Genomic DNA, 15,287 nt, shown 5'->3' with positions numbered 1-15,287 from the left:
ACTTTTTTATATGTTCAGTTCTAAAATGGACATGTGGACATGTCAATTCATTTGAGATAGGCAACCAAACTTACAGATGCAATATCTCTGGTCGTCTCTGCTATAGTCTTTGCCAAAACCAAATAACCACCTTCAGTAAAATAAAAAAAATCACGGTATGTGTAGGTATTCATATTATTTTACATAACTGACATGTTCCATTTAAAAAACTGTTTTCCTTCTTTTACCAGATTTTCTAATCGCTCGGTTTATTTATTTATTTTTTTTAATTTACATTTGGCAACATCGATTGAGGTACATACCTGTTTTCAAGCTAGGTATATTAAAAAAAAGTTAAAATTCGTCTTCGGCTCATGAAGCTGTGCTGAATTTCAAGGCATTGCGACCTGTCTTTAAGGTAGGTATATTCAAAAAGTTAAAATTTCAAGGCATTTCCTGCTGGTTTTTAAGTTTTAAATTTTTAGGTCCAAAATTATAGTTTTTAAAAATTTTGAGCTGTTTGAGCTTCTAATAAATACCAGTTTTAGCTATTGAAATTTCAACGATTTTGAACGATTTTTAAGGGTTAAAATTTCAAGGCATTTTGGCCTGTTTGTTTTAAAAAATTAACTAACTAAATGGAGAACACACAGTTGACTAAAGTGGCCCATAAAGGGACTGGTGCTCTATATACCAAAGTTGTTTCATTACCTGCTAATAAATTTCGATTTAGAAACAAATTATGTATTTAATAATGCAACAATCACAGACAAAACAAACAAATGTCAATGCAAAAAAATAAAAACCTATCATGTTAGAAACATTTATAATGACCCTACACACTGCTTCAAAAACCAAACTAAAAAAAATTCAATTTGTATAGTTGGTTGCCTATTTAATGTAAAAAAATATAGATGAAACAATAATTATTGTGTAATTATCATGATCTCATATACTTATTCGTTTGTGGAAAATGGATTTAACATAAAAGAATTACACAAATTAATCTATTTTAATTAAAATTAGTAGTTGTCTTAATATAAAATATAATTATATACATCTCTGACATCATAAAAATATACACACGTATTTTGAGATCTACATCAATAGATACCCTGGCAAAAAATAAGATATTGCATGGTTCATAATTTCTGACTAGTTTTTCGGTCACACAGTGTAAAATAAGAAAATGGTAATAATAACACTTTTAATTGTTGTTGTCTTTTTCTATAAAACATTCATCGAGGAAATCTTCTAATGAGTGATATAAATGTGGACGGACTGAACCCAAGCTATGGTCTTCGTCGGGATAACTCTGTGAAAGATACAGTAAATTATAATTATGCAAGTTAGTATTCATTTAGTACCAGCTGCCTGAACAGAATATCGTTTTGTTCTAAAACTTTGGCCCATAACATTGACTGTTGGTAGTGCACGTTGTCATCATGTGTGCCATGAATGAGAAAATACTGTTTATCACGAAGTCCCTCGTACTTTAATAAAAGATTGGCATTGCGATAGCCCTCATAATTATCTTGAATGGTAGGGAGGCCCATAAATCGCTCAGTGTAGATAGAATCTAAAATAAAAGTGTTGCCTTTTTTATAACCATGTTAAAACTACACACCGTAAAGTGCCCAATCGGTAACCGGAGCTACGGAAATACCACATTTGAATATTCCTTCATGATCATTAGCTAAAATCATTCCAGAAGCATATCCTCCATAACTCCATCCCCAAATCGCAGTTCTTCTCGAGTCTACATACGGGAGAGTATCTTGAATTTGCCTTGAATTACGTATCTTTAATATTTTTGTGAACATCAAAAAACTAGACGTTTACTTAGTAACATTAATCTGATCTGTGATTTCAACCGTGCCTAAGCGTCTGTAAGAAGCAAACAGCATATCATTTCCTTTTAATCCAGAACTTCTTCCATCAATAGTTGCATAAATAATACTCTTGTTAGCTGCCAAGTAACTTCCCCAGTCGATGTTAAATTTTTCGACAACTTGGAAAGAATCAGGTCCTGCATAGCTGTGGGAAAATAAATGTATCTAATTTTTTATTAATCAATTTTAATTCGACGTACACGTTAACCAGCATGGGATATTTAGTGTTGCCGCTAGCGTCAAAGTCCGATGGCAACTTGAGATTTACTTGGGCTTTGAAACCACCCTCAACTTCAAAACTCATTCGTTGCGACTTGGGGAGTCGCTTGGTTCTTGTGAGTTCTTGTAATTCCTCATTTTGGTTCCAATCAATAATTTTTTTCTCTAAAGAGTGTACGGAGATATCCGGAACGTCTGGTCCTGCACAAGTTAAAACATAATGCGAACAATCTTCGCTAAATTCTGCCACATTGTACAGACAGTCCATTTGTTTGTTTTTAGATTTAACACCACAAGATAAACATTTTATCTGTTTAGTATCGACTGATACACTGTATAGATGTTGGACGGCTGCATCATCTGCAGTATTAGCTAAGTAAAATATTTGGTTTTGATCATGATTCCACCCTAATATTTCTGTTACTACAAATGCGCCTTTAGTTAACGGTTCACTGCTTGCATTTTCACTTCTTGACAGTAGAATTACGTGTCTGTAAGAGCCTAAGTTATTTTCCTGTTCGTGAGATAATATCAACGCCATTTGTGAACCGTTTTTCGAAAATATTGGCGCTGTGAATAATTCTAGCCAGCCGGACGGTTCAAATAAACTGCGAATCTGAAAGAGAATAGGATAATTGCAAATTGATCAATTTAAATAAAATCATACAATTTCCATTGTATAAGAAGATTGTGTTATTAAGTAAGTCACAATGAACGCTTTATTTTGAACTCTGTTCATCCAAATTGCCGACACAATGTCGTTTGTAGCCCACGATACAGCTGACAAAATTGGCCTAAAACAGTACTCGGTAAAGTCCAACAGTTTTCTAATAATCCCCAATGTTTCCTTACTGTTGAGAGTTCGCTAAGTCACTGGGCGGATCTAATTTTTTAATATCAGTCACGTCATTTAAGTCAACAGTGTGTAAGCTGACAACAGGATTTGGTGTTCCTGCCTAAAAAATATCATTTCTTATTGTAATTAAAACAAACAAAACTGCTCCTGATCCATTATGATTAAAGTTGAGATTACCTTAGGATATTTAATGACTTGTGCTCTTGGATATTGGAAAATTAAACTTCCCGGTTCTCCATATATCGGTAGTACCATAAGGGGAACCGATGCGTCGTCAAATCTGCCAAATGCAAGTTTCTTTCCATCGGGGGAAAACCACAGTGCCTTATTGGAACTGAACACTTCCTCTTCATAAACCCAGTCCGGAATACCATTGTACACGAAACCATTATCCCGAGTAATTTGCTTTATATCGTCGGAAGTCATAGATGGCTTGTAATAAATATTGTTATCAAAAACGAATGCCAGTGCATTTCCCACCGGAGCCCAAACAGCGAGAAGAAGATCGGAATTATCACCTACACGTAGTTCTGTACGTTCATTATTACTCAAATTTATAATAGTATATTTGGCTTTGTAACTATGACGGTATACCTAAAAAAAGATTTTAAAATGGTAGAAAAGTAAATAGAAACTATTGAAAATTTACCTTTTGAAACGAATGTGCTACTTTTAAGTAGTTTTTATCTGCGGAGATTTCAAAGTTATTTCCTCCTAATATCTGAAATGATTTATGAAGAAAAAACGGAAACCTTGTTTAAATTTTGACGTACCGATTCCTTCGCCGGTAGCAGTACTTTAGTGGGGTTGTTACTTAAATCTAGTGTATATAAGACTAAATTTCCCGTCGAGTCAGTATAGAGCAGTTCTTTATCTGGAATGATAAATTTACAATTAAAATGAAAATTCGAATTAATATTCATTGTTTATTGCATGCGACTTTTGCCCTATAACAGTCACCTACTGCTGCATCACTTTAATAAGGTGATTAAAGTAGCGGAAACGATAATAAACGCTATTAAGTTACAACGCACATGATTTATGTATAGGCTGTAAAGAAGAAATATATTGTAGGGCAAATCCTATAAAGCGCATCACCTTTGTCTTGTAATCGATTTTGACCTTGTGTGTTTACAAATTTAGACTCTCTAATAATTATTCAGACAGACTCATTTGGATGCAGTCCAGAAAATCTACCCCTAATAATTTATTATATCATGCAAATTAGTGTTACACGAATCTGCATAATACACTACTAGTAGTAGCTATTTATTTGTTTCATAATTAATGTAACATATGTCCGAGTAATTACCTGAGACCCATGTGGCGTTAAATGGGTTAGGAATCACTTTTCCGTGGAGAAGGTCTTCCAAGGAAAGAGCGGGACCTTCTTCTGTTGGTTTTTTATTCTCTTCCTCGCCATTTGTTAATAAAACGATGGCTGCAACTACTAATGCTACAACTATAGTACATACAACTCCTGCGATTATCCATGTACGCTTTTTTCGTTTGCCCTTGGTCATAATTAAATCCTGTAAGAAAACGTAATACAGAAATACGAAAATCAAGTGCAGAAATTTAATTATTATCTAACTCAATCAAGGCTAATTATTAGAGTGCTTTGAAAATCGATGCAGGGGAAATGGAGATTTTATCAGATGTCTTACTTTATAATGAAAATTCAAACTGAAATTGAGACCGATAATAACAAAATCAACAGTCCTGAACAATGCTAGACAAGAATCATCACAGTTGATGTATCACCAGCGCCTATTACAAAACATAATAAATTGAAAAACAAGTAATATAATATACTTATGTTTTACATTCTTCAGATAAATTATTGTTTCACTGTTTTATTGGCGAGATTATAAAATTCTCTATTGCTTTTGTCTCGCCTCATGTTATCTAAAAATTAAGAGTTGGATTATAATATTGATCCTATCACTCACAACTAACAATTAAACTTAATGAAACGTTTTATGGGAGCTTAATTGAGGTGAAGGCATCTCATTTATACATATATGTTTTATATACCTTCATTCTTCATTGCGTGATACGAGGTACTATATCCTAAAAATCGTTTTATAACTTTCATTTTTTATTCAAGAAATAAACCAAAAATATTTAAATTTATATCATTATGATGTAATGTGATATGTAGAAATTGTATTGCACTGAAAAACTTTTTCAATTCCTTCTCGTAATATTAAATACCTAACTTTTGTTTAAGACTTTTTATTTTTAGCACCTGTTGTTTAATTTACGGACATTGGTCATTGTTATTTCTGTTTATTTAAAGAAATTAATTTTTGTTTCTTTGTTTAAGGAGTTGTTCCGTCTACTTAATTTAGTATAATTTGCTTTTAATTTCGGTACGTTATATTTACCTACACCACGACTAATTTATAAACTGGTGAAGAATATTGATACGAGTGGTAACCGGTTCAACCTACTTTTCATGTCCTAGAATATTTGCACATTCATGATGCGTCTAAAAACGTGTACTTCCATACATAATAAAATCCTTTTATATTTAGTGTTAAAAATGGCGCAAGAGGGTCACTTGGAAAGTTGCAAAAACTTTCTTCTTTCTTTGCACTTCACAATCGGTTATGTGTGTTTATAATGGATTAATTATATAATAGGCAAATGTTTAGCAACTTTTGCTTTCAAACGTAACTATGTCATTCGAATTTTTTAATCTCTTGATGAAATTGTTTTGTCATGTCAAAGTTGGAAGCACTTATTTAATTAAGTCAAGGGAAAACTGAAATAGTACTTTATTTTTAAGGAGTTTCCGCTATCAGATCTTAGATGTAGTAACTTAGACGACGTAAAAATCTAGAATTTAATTTGTTGCCCATAGTGGTCATATTTTAAACGGTGAAATGCGTGATTGGGGACAATTTATACATTATTTACATTGATGAAATCATTTTAATTCTCATTTCTCCTGCTTGCAGAGTTATAATCGTCTGCACAACAAAATGTGCTTTTTATAGAAATTTTTCATAAACACACAGCCAGGTTAAGCTGGTTAGAGTCAGATATAAATAAAATGCAGTGGAAGATGGATTTGATCGTATCATAAATTAAGAATCGATACGTTTATACAATTTCACTCTATCATCACGAGCTTGCCTAATACTTTCAGGGCTGTAGAAAGTTTGAAATGAGATAAATATTTTTAGATTGTAAAATGCGTACCGGGTTAATTTTGCAATTATTTTCAATGTAAATGAAATCTAGGACTAAGTATCTTTACGTGATAAAATTGAATATTTACTAGGATAACTATGCAAACATTCTGTTTGTTAATAGCCTAATTCAAATAATTTATATAGTTTGTTATGTGCGAAATATTTATTAGGTCAAAATAATAAGAAATTGAGCGTTATTTTTAAACTTGTAAGACGAAATCCAATTAATAATCTACTTATAGATACTTTACTATAATACTAAATATTGATGTACTTCTTATAATAATGCATATTTTCTAAAATTTTAATTCTTCATTTATCTCCACTACTTTTTGTTGCTTTATAACGAAAATAACCAAATAACAAAAAACATCATTTTTAAACAGAATGCGCATGCGATTTAAAAAAACAACAAAAAATCACTTAGTTTTTCTAGTTGTTTCTAACTGCTTGCAATTTATTTAAAAATAAAAAACGGGTAATGACGGTTTCAATTAAGAGTTTATATGTATTTAAAAATCGTCCAATTACCTAAATCAAAATATAGTAAAGGTTTTCGATTAGATGTTTATTGACAGTAAATTGTATAGAACTGAATTTTGTCCCCCACTAATATAATTTCAAAAATAACTTACCTATATGTAGATACATACATAAGCAAAGTAATTGTTTATTTAATTAATTCCTACACTAGAAATATGTATGTACTAGATATTTACAAAAAATAAAAGATATTATTTATAAGCTTATTGTTTAGACTAAATTCAGTGATAATGGATCCTAACGAATTCGACAAAGTAGAAAACATTACTAATTTCTTCAACATCAACGCCATACATTTAATGTCGTTAAAATTAACTTCAGACATTACTCTTAAGAAATGTGGGAAATATGAGAAAAACCAACATATCGCCGGTCTCGAATCAACAATATCTCCTAAGCAAGAATTTGAATTTGCAATGAACGAATAGAGTGGCCCTTAAATCGAAAATTTAATAATTCTTGACTTACAAATTGTTGATTTGAAACCGTCGATATGAATCTTTTTAAAAAATTACTTTAATAAAAAAAATAATAAATGAGATTATCTGCAAAGATTGGAAGCGTTTGTTAAACTGACCTAAATTTTAAAACATTTGAATCCGTTAAGCAAATGAGGTTACTTTTACTTGGGTCGATTTCTTTTAAAATTGATTTAAGTATACTTAAATATACTCGTTGATGAAAAAAATCGATGTTATCACCTTTAAATCTTACATACTTCACATTTTTCAACTAAACAATAATTACTGTTAATAATAGCCTCATGTAGCGAACATTATTTAAATTTACATACAATCTTCCTAATTGACAGTTTATAATTACATAATGTATGTATGCACATATGTATTAATTTTTTTTTTTCACGAGCCGGGTTATAACACTTAATAAGAGATTATCCGCATGGGTCTTATATTTTTTAGTAGTTATTTAATGTTTTGTGTAATTTGAAATATAATAAAGAAAGTATCAAAGTATAAACTGGAAGTTTAGTGGAAATCTACTAAAAAGTAAAAGTAAAATACATCTGATTTTTTTTTAAGTTAATGTTAATATAAATTTATTTAGATGGCACTGAATTTTGGTACACCGCTATCTTTGTCTTTATAAATATGTACAAGCATGATAAATTAGTTGTTTTTATTTTGTAAATGAAAAGCTTCCAGGTTCAATGTTATCATCGCAAACAATAAGAAAAATCTAATAATGCCGATGTCAGTATCGAGTCGTTCTTTTCACACTTTTGAGCTGAAAAGATAATACAAAAGTGTCAAGCTGACTTCTGATGAGAAAGCGGAAACGGAAAAATAATTGAAAAATGAATCTTTTAAATGAACAAATACAGCAACATGCTAAAACAGAAATTTAATGTATGTATTCACACAGATTTTTAAATGTAAAATAGATTTATTGAAGTTTTTAATCACGGCGGAAATAAAATATGAATTTAATTTACATTTTGATTTACATGAACTATGATTTACATAGGCAACGTGTACTAGTGTCGGTGTATGTAAATTGCATATAGCAGATGCAGTAGGTATCACAAAAAAGCATAGTATTTATTTTATTTACCCTCTGTTAACAAAGAAGAATACAGAATACAAAGCACGTTTAACCTCCAATAATCAGAATTTAACTGTGAAGGCTTTTTATCTTGCGTATCGAATTCTCATAATTTCTACAATTTTTTTTGAGGTAACGTCATTTTATATTATGTATATGGCGAATTTTAGTGAATAAATTACTTCTCGACTTTTTTATATGATGTAGTTTACTTACGCCAATTATTTGTCAACATATTTATTAAATTAATAAGTGATTTTTATTTTAAAAGATTGAAGTGGCACAATTTCAAAGAATAACCCTATTTTCTTTCGTCATTATTTATTAATGCTAAACTTTATTTCTTACAAAAAGAAGAGTACATATGTACTCGTATTTGTTTATAAAAAATGTATCTATAGTAACTTTTACTCTGTCGTCGTTGAATTGCTTATTAACAATTCACCTCGAAAGCCGTGAAACTTATGTGTATGCAGAATATCTTACTTTATATCTAATGATTTATAAAAATAAAAAGATATACAGAGTAAGTATTAGTTTCCTCAAGAAGAAATTTTTAAGTTTTAACAAACATTTCTGTATTTTATTTGCCATTTTTTACTGGAATTACTTAATAATTTAAGAGTCAATAAAAATAATATTAATCTTAGTGAGTTTTTTAAATAGCAAAGATACGAAAAATCTGACTGTCAAAGTCAGAGCCGCCCCTTAGCTAAGTAATTGTTGATCGCGGAGTATAAATTAACGGTTTAGCGATACTTTCTATTGTGTTTTTAGATTTTGTTCATGAACTTTCATTTCTAGTGAAATAGCCGGAATGGCCCACAAATGTATACAAGTAAAAGGAATCAGGAGAGTTTTTATTTAAATCCTTTTTTGTCTAAAACATTACGTGTCTTAGGTATATACGTTTTGCTAAATCCAACCAAACAACTATTTGACAAGTATGTAGTTAACTAGTCTAGTTATACAATCGTCATGATAAGCTTCTTTTCATTTTTTATTCCTATTTAAATATCGTATTATGTACAGTCAACCTCGGTTATAGCGAACCTCAAGGGACCGACAAAATCGGTTCGTTATATCCGAAGTTCGCAATAAACGATAATAACAAAATAAATACATACAAAAACTTTTATAACGCATTTATTGTCTAATCTAATGGATATGCATAACTATAATTTTATTTGAAAAAATTCGTAATTTTTGTCTGAATTACAGGGTTTTTTATGTATAAATTATCCATGTATGTTTCAACTTGATTCAAATTGTGAAAAATTGCGTCCGGGGCACCTCTTGATTGTAAAAAGAAATAGATATTGCTTAAACTTTTAACGGCTTCTTGAAAAGAAACAGGCTGCAATGTTGGTAGTTCTTGGTCATCCTCAGTAACTTCGTCCTGATCACTTTCAGCTCTAGTTTCATCTATCACGGACGCAATTATGTCCTGATCATCCAAATCTTCTGTTGTGAGGACTGAATTGTCCACATTTATGTAGTCGTTCATATTTAGTTCTTTAAACAAAAATAAATTTTCTATTTGTTTAGTTTCATGTTCTTTATCGGTTTCTCTGCGAATCCACTCACGAACGATTTTCTCGAAGACTTGGCCATGATAAGCACCCACTTATAATAAACTTCTGTGCTGAATGCAGATCTCTACTGTGTTGTGTTTTAAGAAAACAGGCGAGTGGCGACTTTTTATCGGTAACATAATATCAAAGATTATAAAACGCGCGGTCGCAAGTAAAACATGGGAATTACCAGGATAGTCTAGGGCAATGCAAATGCAAAGTTCGTTATAACCGAGGAAAATTTACACTAATTTCGATTTTGTCGGTTCGTTGTACCCGATGGTTCGTTATATCCGAGTTCGATATAACCGATGAACTTTTACATTGAAATATAGGATAAAATGACGGGACTTAAAATTTAGTTCATTATATGCGATGGGTCCCTATAACTGGGGTCGTTTTAAGCGAGGTTGACTGTATAATGTTTCTCTTGAAACTGGTCGCACGTGGTTAATAATATGAATATGAATACATATATATTTAGATTCCTGAATTTTGTATATTTTCAAATTCATTGTAAAAAAATATATAACAATCAGTCGTTATAGCGCTGAATCTTAATGTTGGGCAACAAGAACGGTTTTAAGTAGAAAATTAAATAAATACAACACAACGATCATATTAATAAAACCCTCTACGAATAAAACTAAATTATTCGTAGATGTAATTACGGAAATAATTTATATTAACAATATTCTGGGTATTTGGATATTTGATAGGGTTTTTAGAGGGAATATATTTTTAAATTTCGGAATTTATGTATGTAATTACATTTTCATATGTCACACACCGTTATGTATAACATTTACCGTTCATTTTGCAATGTTTTTAAGTTGATTTTTAAGTTAAATTAATTAATTCAGCATCATGTCTTATATCCGTCATAATAACACTACTGATTGATGTTTTTTGTGTGTTTAGAAAATACTGATAATATAATAATGTTCGAATTCAATTTGATCCATAATAATGAATCAACAATTAAGGGAATTTTCATTTAGGTATTTAATAATTTCTTTTTAGCGCTTTGTATAGGTTTTGCTATTATGCAAGTATGGATTTGAAACTTTATAACTACATACATATTTGCGTGGTATTCTAGAACAAAACAATTGGAAAAGCCATTAATTCAATTTTACTTTTTCCGTTATCTAGTTTATGGATATTTCAATGGACAGTATTAATAAACTTTGATAATGAAAAATGTTCTGAATCTCATAACGGACATCTAGTAAAAAAATAATAATTGCAGTTTGTTGGTGGCGGTTTAATATGTTAGAAAAGAAATGTTGTTAGTGTTATTGTTAAATTGAATCTCATAATAAGAAAATAGTTTTTATCTTATCTTTAAGTGCTTTTTTAAATGACGCACTGCAAATTGACTGAAAAAATTTATAAAAAAATGTAGTTGAGGGAGCATCCTAAAAATTTTAGTCTGCCTTAAAATTTAAATAGATTTGTCTATGAAATCTCACATTAACGTAATAACCTTGACAAATTATTATTTTTTTGTTCAAAATAGTTTAAACAAGGGAATACAACTTTACAACAATGTGCAATAAAGATTTTGTAGTGGAATGCATAGAATTTTGGCAGAAAAAATATAAAAATGTATTATTACAATTATTTTCTGCTACAGTTGTATTCTTGTCTTTTACTGTTACAAATGAGGTGATAAGATTTAAAAAAGTCATTCATTAATTAGGTAGGTAATTGTCCCAAACAAGTTTTTAAAGATTAAAGTAAAACGTTAACATTACTTATACAAAAATAAACGTAACGTCACTTATGGTATTATTTGAAAATACATAAATGTTTATTATGTATATTACCAGTTTTAATTTAGTTGCAATTAATGTCACCGTTAGTTCTCAACAAAATTTTATTGGTGCATGGTAAAAACGTTTTTAACCACAGAACTATAACTATGATTTATTATAATTTTAAAAATTTTCTCACGCTAAAACAATACATCGAAGTGCACAGTTCTGCTTTCGGCAATGAACCACTTTCTGAAACAACTGGTACACTGGCAGGTAGAAATTAAGAAAGGTTTTACTGAACAAAGATTAGCGTGAAGTAAGACCAATTTCTGCTGTTACTGAGGAATATTTGCTGTTATTGGTATTGCTTGCCCCATGATTTAACAGAACAACGAACAACACGTCAAATGATGAAAAAAACTCAAAGAAAAATCATGCCTCCACGGCACTTTACAATGTCTTAACAGCTGCTGAAACCTTAATATAGACATTTGAACCCACATCAAACAGACAATCCGCACAATGGGTGTTTTCCCTAAACTCTAATTCACGACCTAGCGTGTCTGGAAGGTTAGGTCAGGTCAGGTCAGGTCAGGTCACCCAGTAGAGACCTCGAAAGAAAAATCATCAGAAGAAGGTTTTCAATTTCTATAAAGTTGTTCATTTGTTTTGGAATTGGTACCTACATATTTGGAAATCGAAAGGGTCCTTTTTAGCTTTTTTTGTTGTTAAAATACATACATGTGTTTCAAGTATAACTCTCAATTTTTAGTTCATACGATATCATAATTTAACAGAAAATGAACTACGTATCTCTAATTGTTTTGAGTAGCGTAGAATAAAATATAATTAAACATTTCACTATATTCAATAAGTTCTGTTTTCTTAAGGCATGGAGTATAGGCAGATGAGAAGAGTTTGTTTAAAATCGGTTCCTAACAAATAGTAATATCTTTGAGGCGCTCTTTGAATATAGAAAATTTAATACGCTCTTCCAAATCTAGTTTATGATCTTAAACAATATGGAATGGAGGTATTTTTACATCAAAAGTTTAAAACAGGTATATTTTTATCCCAAATATTTACGAATGTTTCACAAATTCATTATGTTTTCAGTCTTTTTGTTATCATATAGGGTTGTGTTCATTACCCGTTATTTTAAAATATGATCAACAAAAAAAAGGTGTAAGGGGCGGCTACGGAAACCAACATTTCAGAAAACTCCGTGACTTAAACTATACTTGTTAATTGTGACATTACGTCGATTTTATATATTTTAAAAAATGGTTTCCACTCGAGAACACAAAATATTCGTGACAATCTTATTTTCGAAATGGGAACGAAAAAATGCTGACAGTGTTACCATACACAAGCTTGGTTGTTGGAGTTTCTGTAAAACCTCCGCTGTTAGTATGATTGAAGCTAGGACAAATGTTTTCAGAAGTTTTGTTTTCCATAGCCGCTTCTTATCTGTTTTTTTTTGTTTTTTTGTTAGTCATATAGTAAATAAACGCTGCAATATACATACAAGGGAAATATTAAGATCAATTACTTACAATAAAACAATAAAGTACTTAAATGGAAGGCAATAATTATAAATTATACGGCTTCATATTGGTATTATTGGTATCAGTGAATTAGATTGATATACATACAGGGTGTTATGGAAGTACACGTATGTAACAAATTTAATCACCAATAGAAGTCTTTAAAATAAACATTTTTTTCATACTAATCTTTTTTTTATCGAATATGTGTTTTACATTCGCTCATGGGATAATCATCAATTGAAACGAAAGAGTGAGTGAAAACGTTTTTGTGCCATAAAAACTTTACAGTTTTTGGAGAAAGAACGATCGCTGTTCTAACTGAAAAAATGATAAATACCTACTTTTATTTTATTTTAACGAGTCCTATTGGTGATTAAATTTATTAGGTGGACTTCCATAACACCCGGTATAGTTTAAATCGTTTTTTGTCCGACGGTCTCTCTAAGCTTGTTAACAAATATGTGTACGTATATTTGAAGGCTGTTCTTCATAAGTTATCCTCGCATTGTATTGTAACAATTAGTATAATTTAGCGCGTTATAGTGTGAATACTGTATCTCGTGTAGACCGGATGGTCTCAATTTTTTTAATTTCATGTATTAATATTTGTTACATGTAAAAGTCAAGAATGAAGGTTAAATCTTCCACGTAGAATAATAATAAGCGCCCTAAACGGGTCCAATTTATCGACTTCCATAACGATCAAGGCGGTTTACTTTATAAAAATTCCTGGCATTACTTTCACTCCAAATGTCATAAGGAGGTAAACAAAATAACAACTCTTCGAATTGCTGTTGACCCTTCCGTAAAACACAATTCATCAGCGTCAACACTGACCATATTACTTAATTCAAGGTCAAAGCTCGATGACCATGTTATTTAAAATTAAAAAATTAGTGCAATAGTACAAAAAAGTAGTACCTAGATGCAGACATTCGGAAGAATGTGATGCGGAAGATTTATTACCAGAAATTTTTGATGGTCTAATTTTGTACGTGACTGTCATTCTAACGTATCATAACCGTCGTATCTTCAAACCACATCCCATTAATATGCATTTTTGAAGAAATTTTGTGGCCAGGAATTTCATATAGGACAACATGAAAAAGAGCAGTTACAAATTTTTGACTTTTGTTACCTGATTGCTTTGAGCTATTTCCAAATTGGAACTTCCATTAGACTGGGCATTTCCTGTCATTTTTGAGTAAGTTTACACGCGCGTTTTTTTTACAGTCTGCCCAACGACGTAAACCATCACTCAAACACCACTAAAATAATTTTTCCCCTTTTTGTGTTCGCAGAATTTTTATCGGCGAGGAGACCGCGCCGTTCGAATCGTGCGCTACACAACAACTTACTGAGAGAATTACACGATCAGGTGCGGCCACTGCCGTTTAAAAAACTTTCCAAGGTAATAACCACATTGTCCCGCTCATGAATTATTCTTTATCTTTACAAATGTGTTCCTGTATCTGAAATGTGCTCCTTGTTTTGGTGTTCTACATAGATACAAATCGGAACGGGCAGAGAATTGTTAATTGATCGCAGGAGTCGGTGATAGATCGTTACAGGTTTCCTGCAGCGTTAAATGAAACACGTGTGAGTTTTTCACCAATGTTCTTTCATGATAGTCTCATTGCATACTTTGCTAACGATAAAACGTAAATTTTTCGTTATCTATACTTACGCTAATATGCCATACTTTTTAAAGCAACTGTTGCGTGGCTGTTTTTTTTTTGGAATGTCGCAGTTTATTTAACATGTAGTTTTGTGCGATATAAAAATAGTTCGCTTATTTAATTCTTATGTGCAAAAGGTCACTCGATTCGAAGATTTTGCAATTAGAACTTCATTGCAATGCAAGTAACTTGACCACTTACGTGACTTGATTTAATAAGGACTAATAAATGCTTGTATTTATTTCTTACCCGGATATTCAGATACGAAGTTTGATGTTGATCTTGAACATCACTAAAAATTTCCTCTGATTCACTATGTACTTTTATATATTTATACTCGGGATAGCTTTTATAAACCATAGTGAATAGTTTTCACTTGCTTTACTTTCAGTCGCCTCGACATTTTCAACGTTAATTTGGAAGCGACGAATTATAACTTTCTCCTTGGAACGTTGTTGCCACATAT

At 31.0% G+C, this 15,287-nt stretch overlaps 1 protein-coding gene across 2 annotated transcripts; it reads right to left on the bottom strand.

The window, feature by feature from the left end:
* Nucleotides 1-972: 972 nt before the first annotated feature.
* Nucleotides 973-15,268, bottom strand: ome (dipeptidyl peptidase 4 omega). 2 transcript variants are annotated; one of them, XM_069048071.1, is made up of 12 exons: nt 15,071-15,268; nt 4,259-4,478; nt 3,720-3,820; nt 3,596-3,667; nt 3,124-3,540; nt 2,943-3,046; nt 2,758-2,884; nt 2,072-2,706; nt 1,822-2,016; nt 1,607-1,767; nt 1,347-1,558; nt 973-1,294 (listed from the first exon to the last, which is right to left on the bottom strand). In XM_069048071.1, the coding sequence occupies exons 1-12, from the start codon at nt 15,179-15,181 to the stop codon at nt 1,187-1,189; spliced, it is 2,463 nt and encodes an 820-aa protein (XP_068904172.1). In that variant the 5' UTR covers nt 15,182-15,268; the 3' UTR covers nt 973-1,186. The 2 variants fall into 2 exon arrangements, with proteins under 2 accessions (XP_068904172.1, XP_068904173.1); XM_069048072.1 differs by lacking the exon at nt 15,071-15,268 and adding an exon at nt 14,281-14,520.
* Nucleotides 15,269-15,287: the final 19 nt, after the last annotated feature.

This window comes from Tenebrio molitor, chromosome 5 (genome assembly GCF_963966145.1).
Source record: "Tenebrio molitor chromosome 5, icTenMoli1.1, whole genome shotgun sequence".
In the NCBI taxonomy this organism is placed as follows: Eukaryota; Metazoa; Arthropoda; class Insecta; order Coleoptera; family Tenebrionidae; genus Tenebrio; species Tenebrio molitor.
The sequence above is the reverse complement of the archived record's forward strand: the minus strand, read 5'-3'. Positions and strand labels throughout refer to the sequence as shown.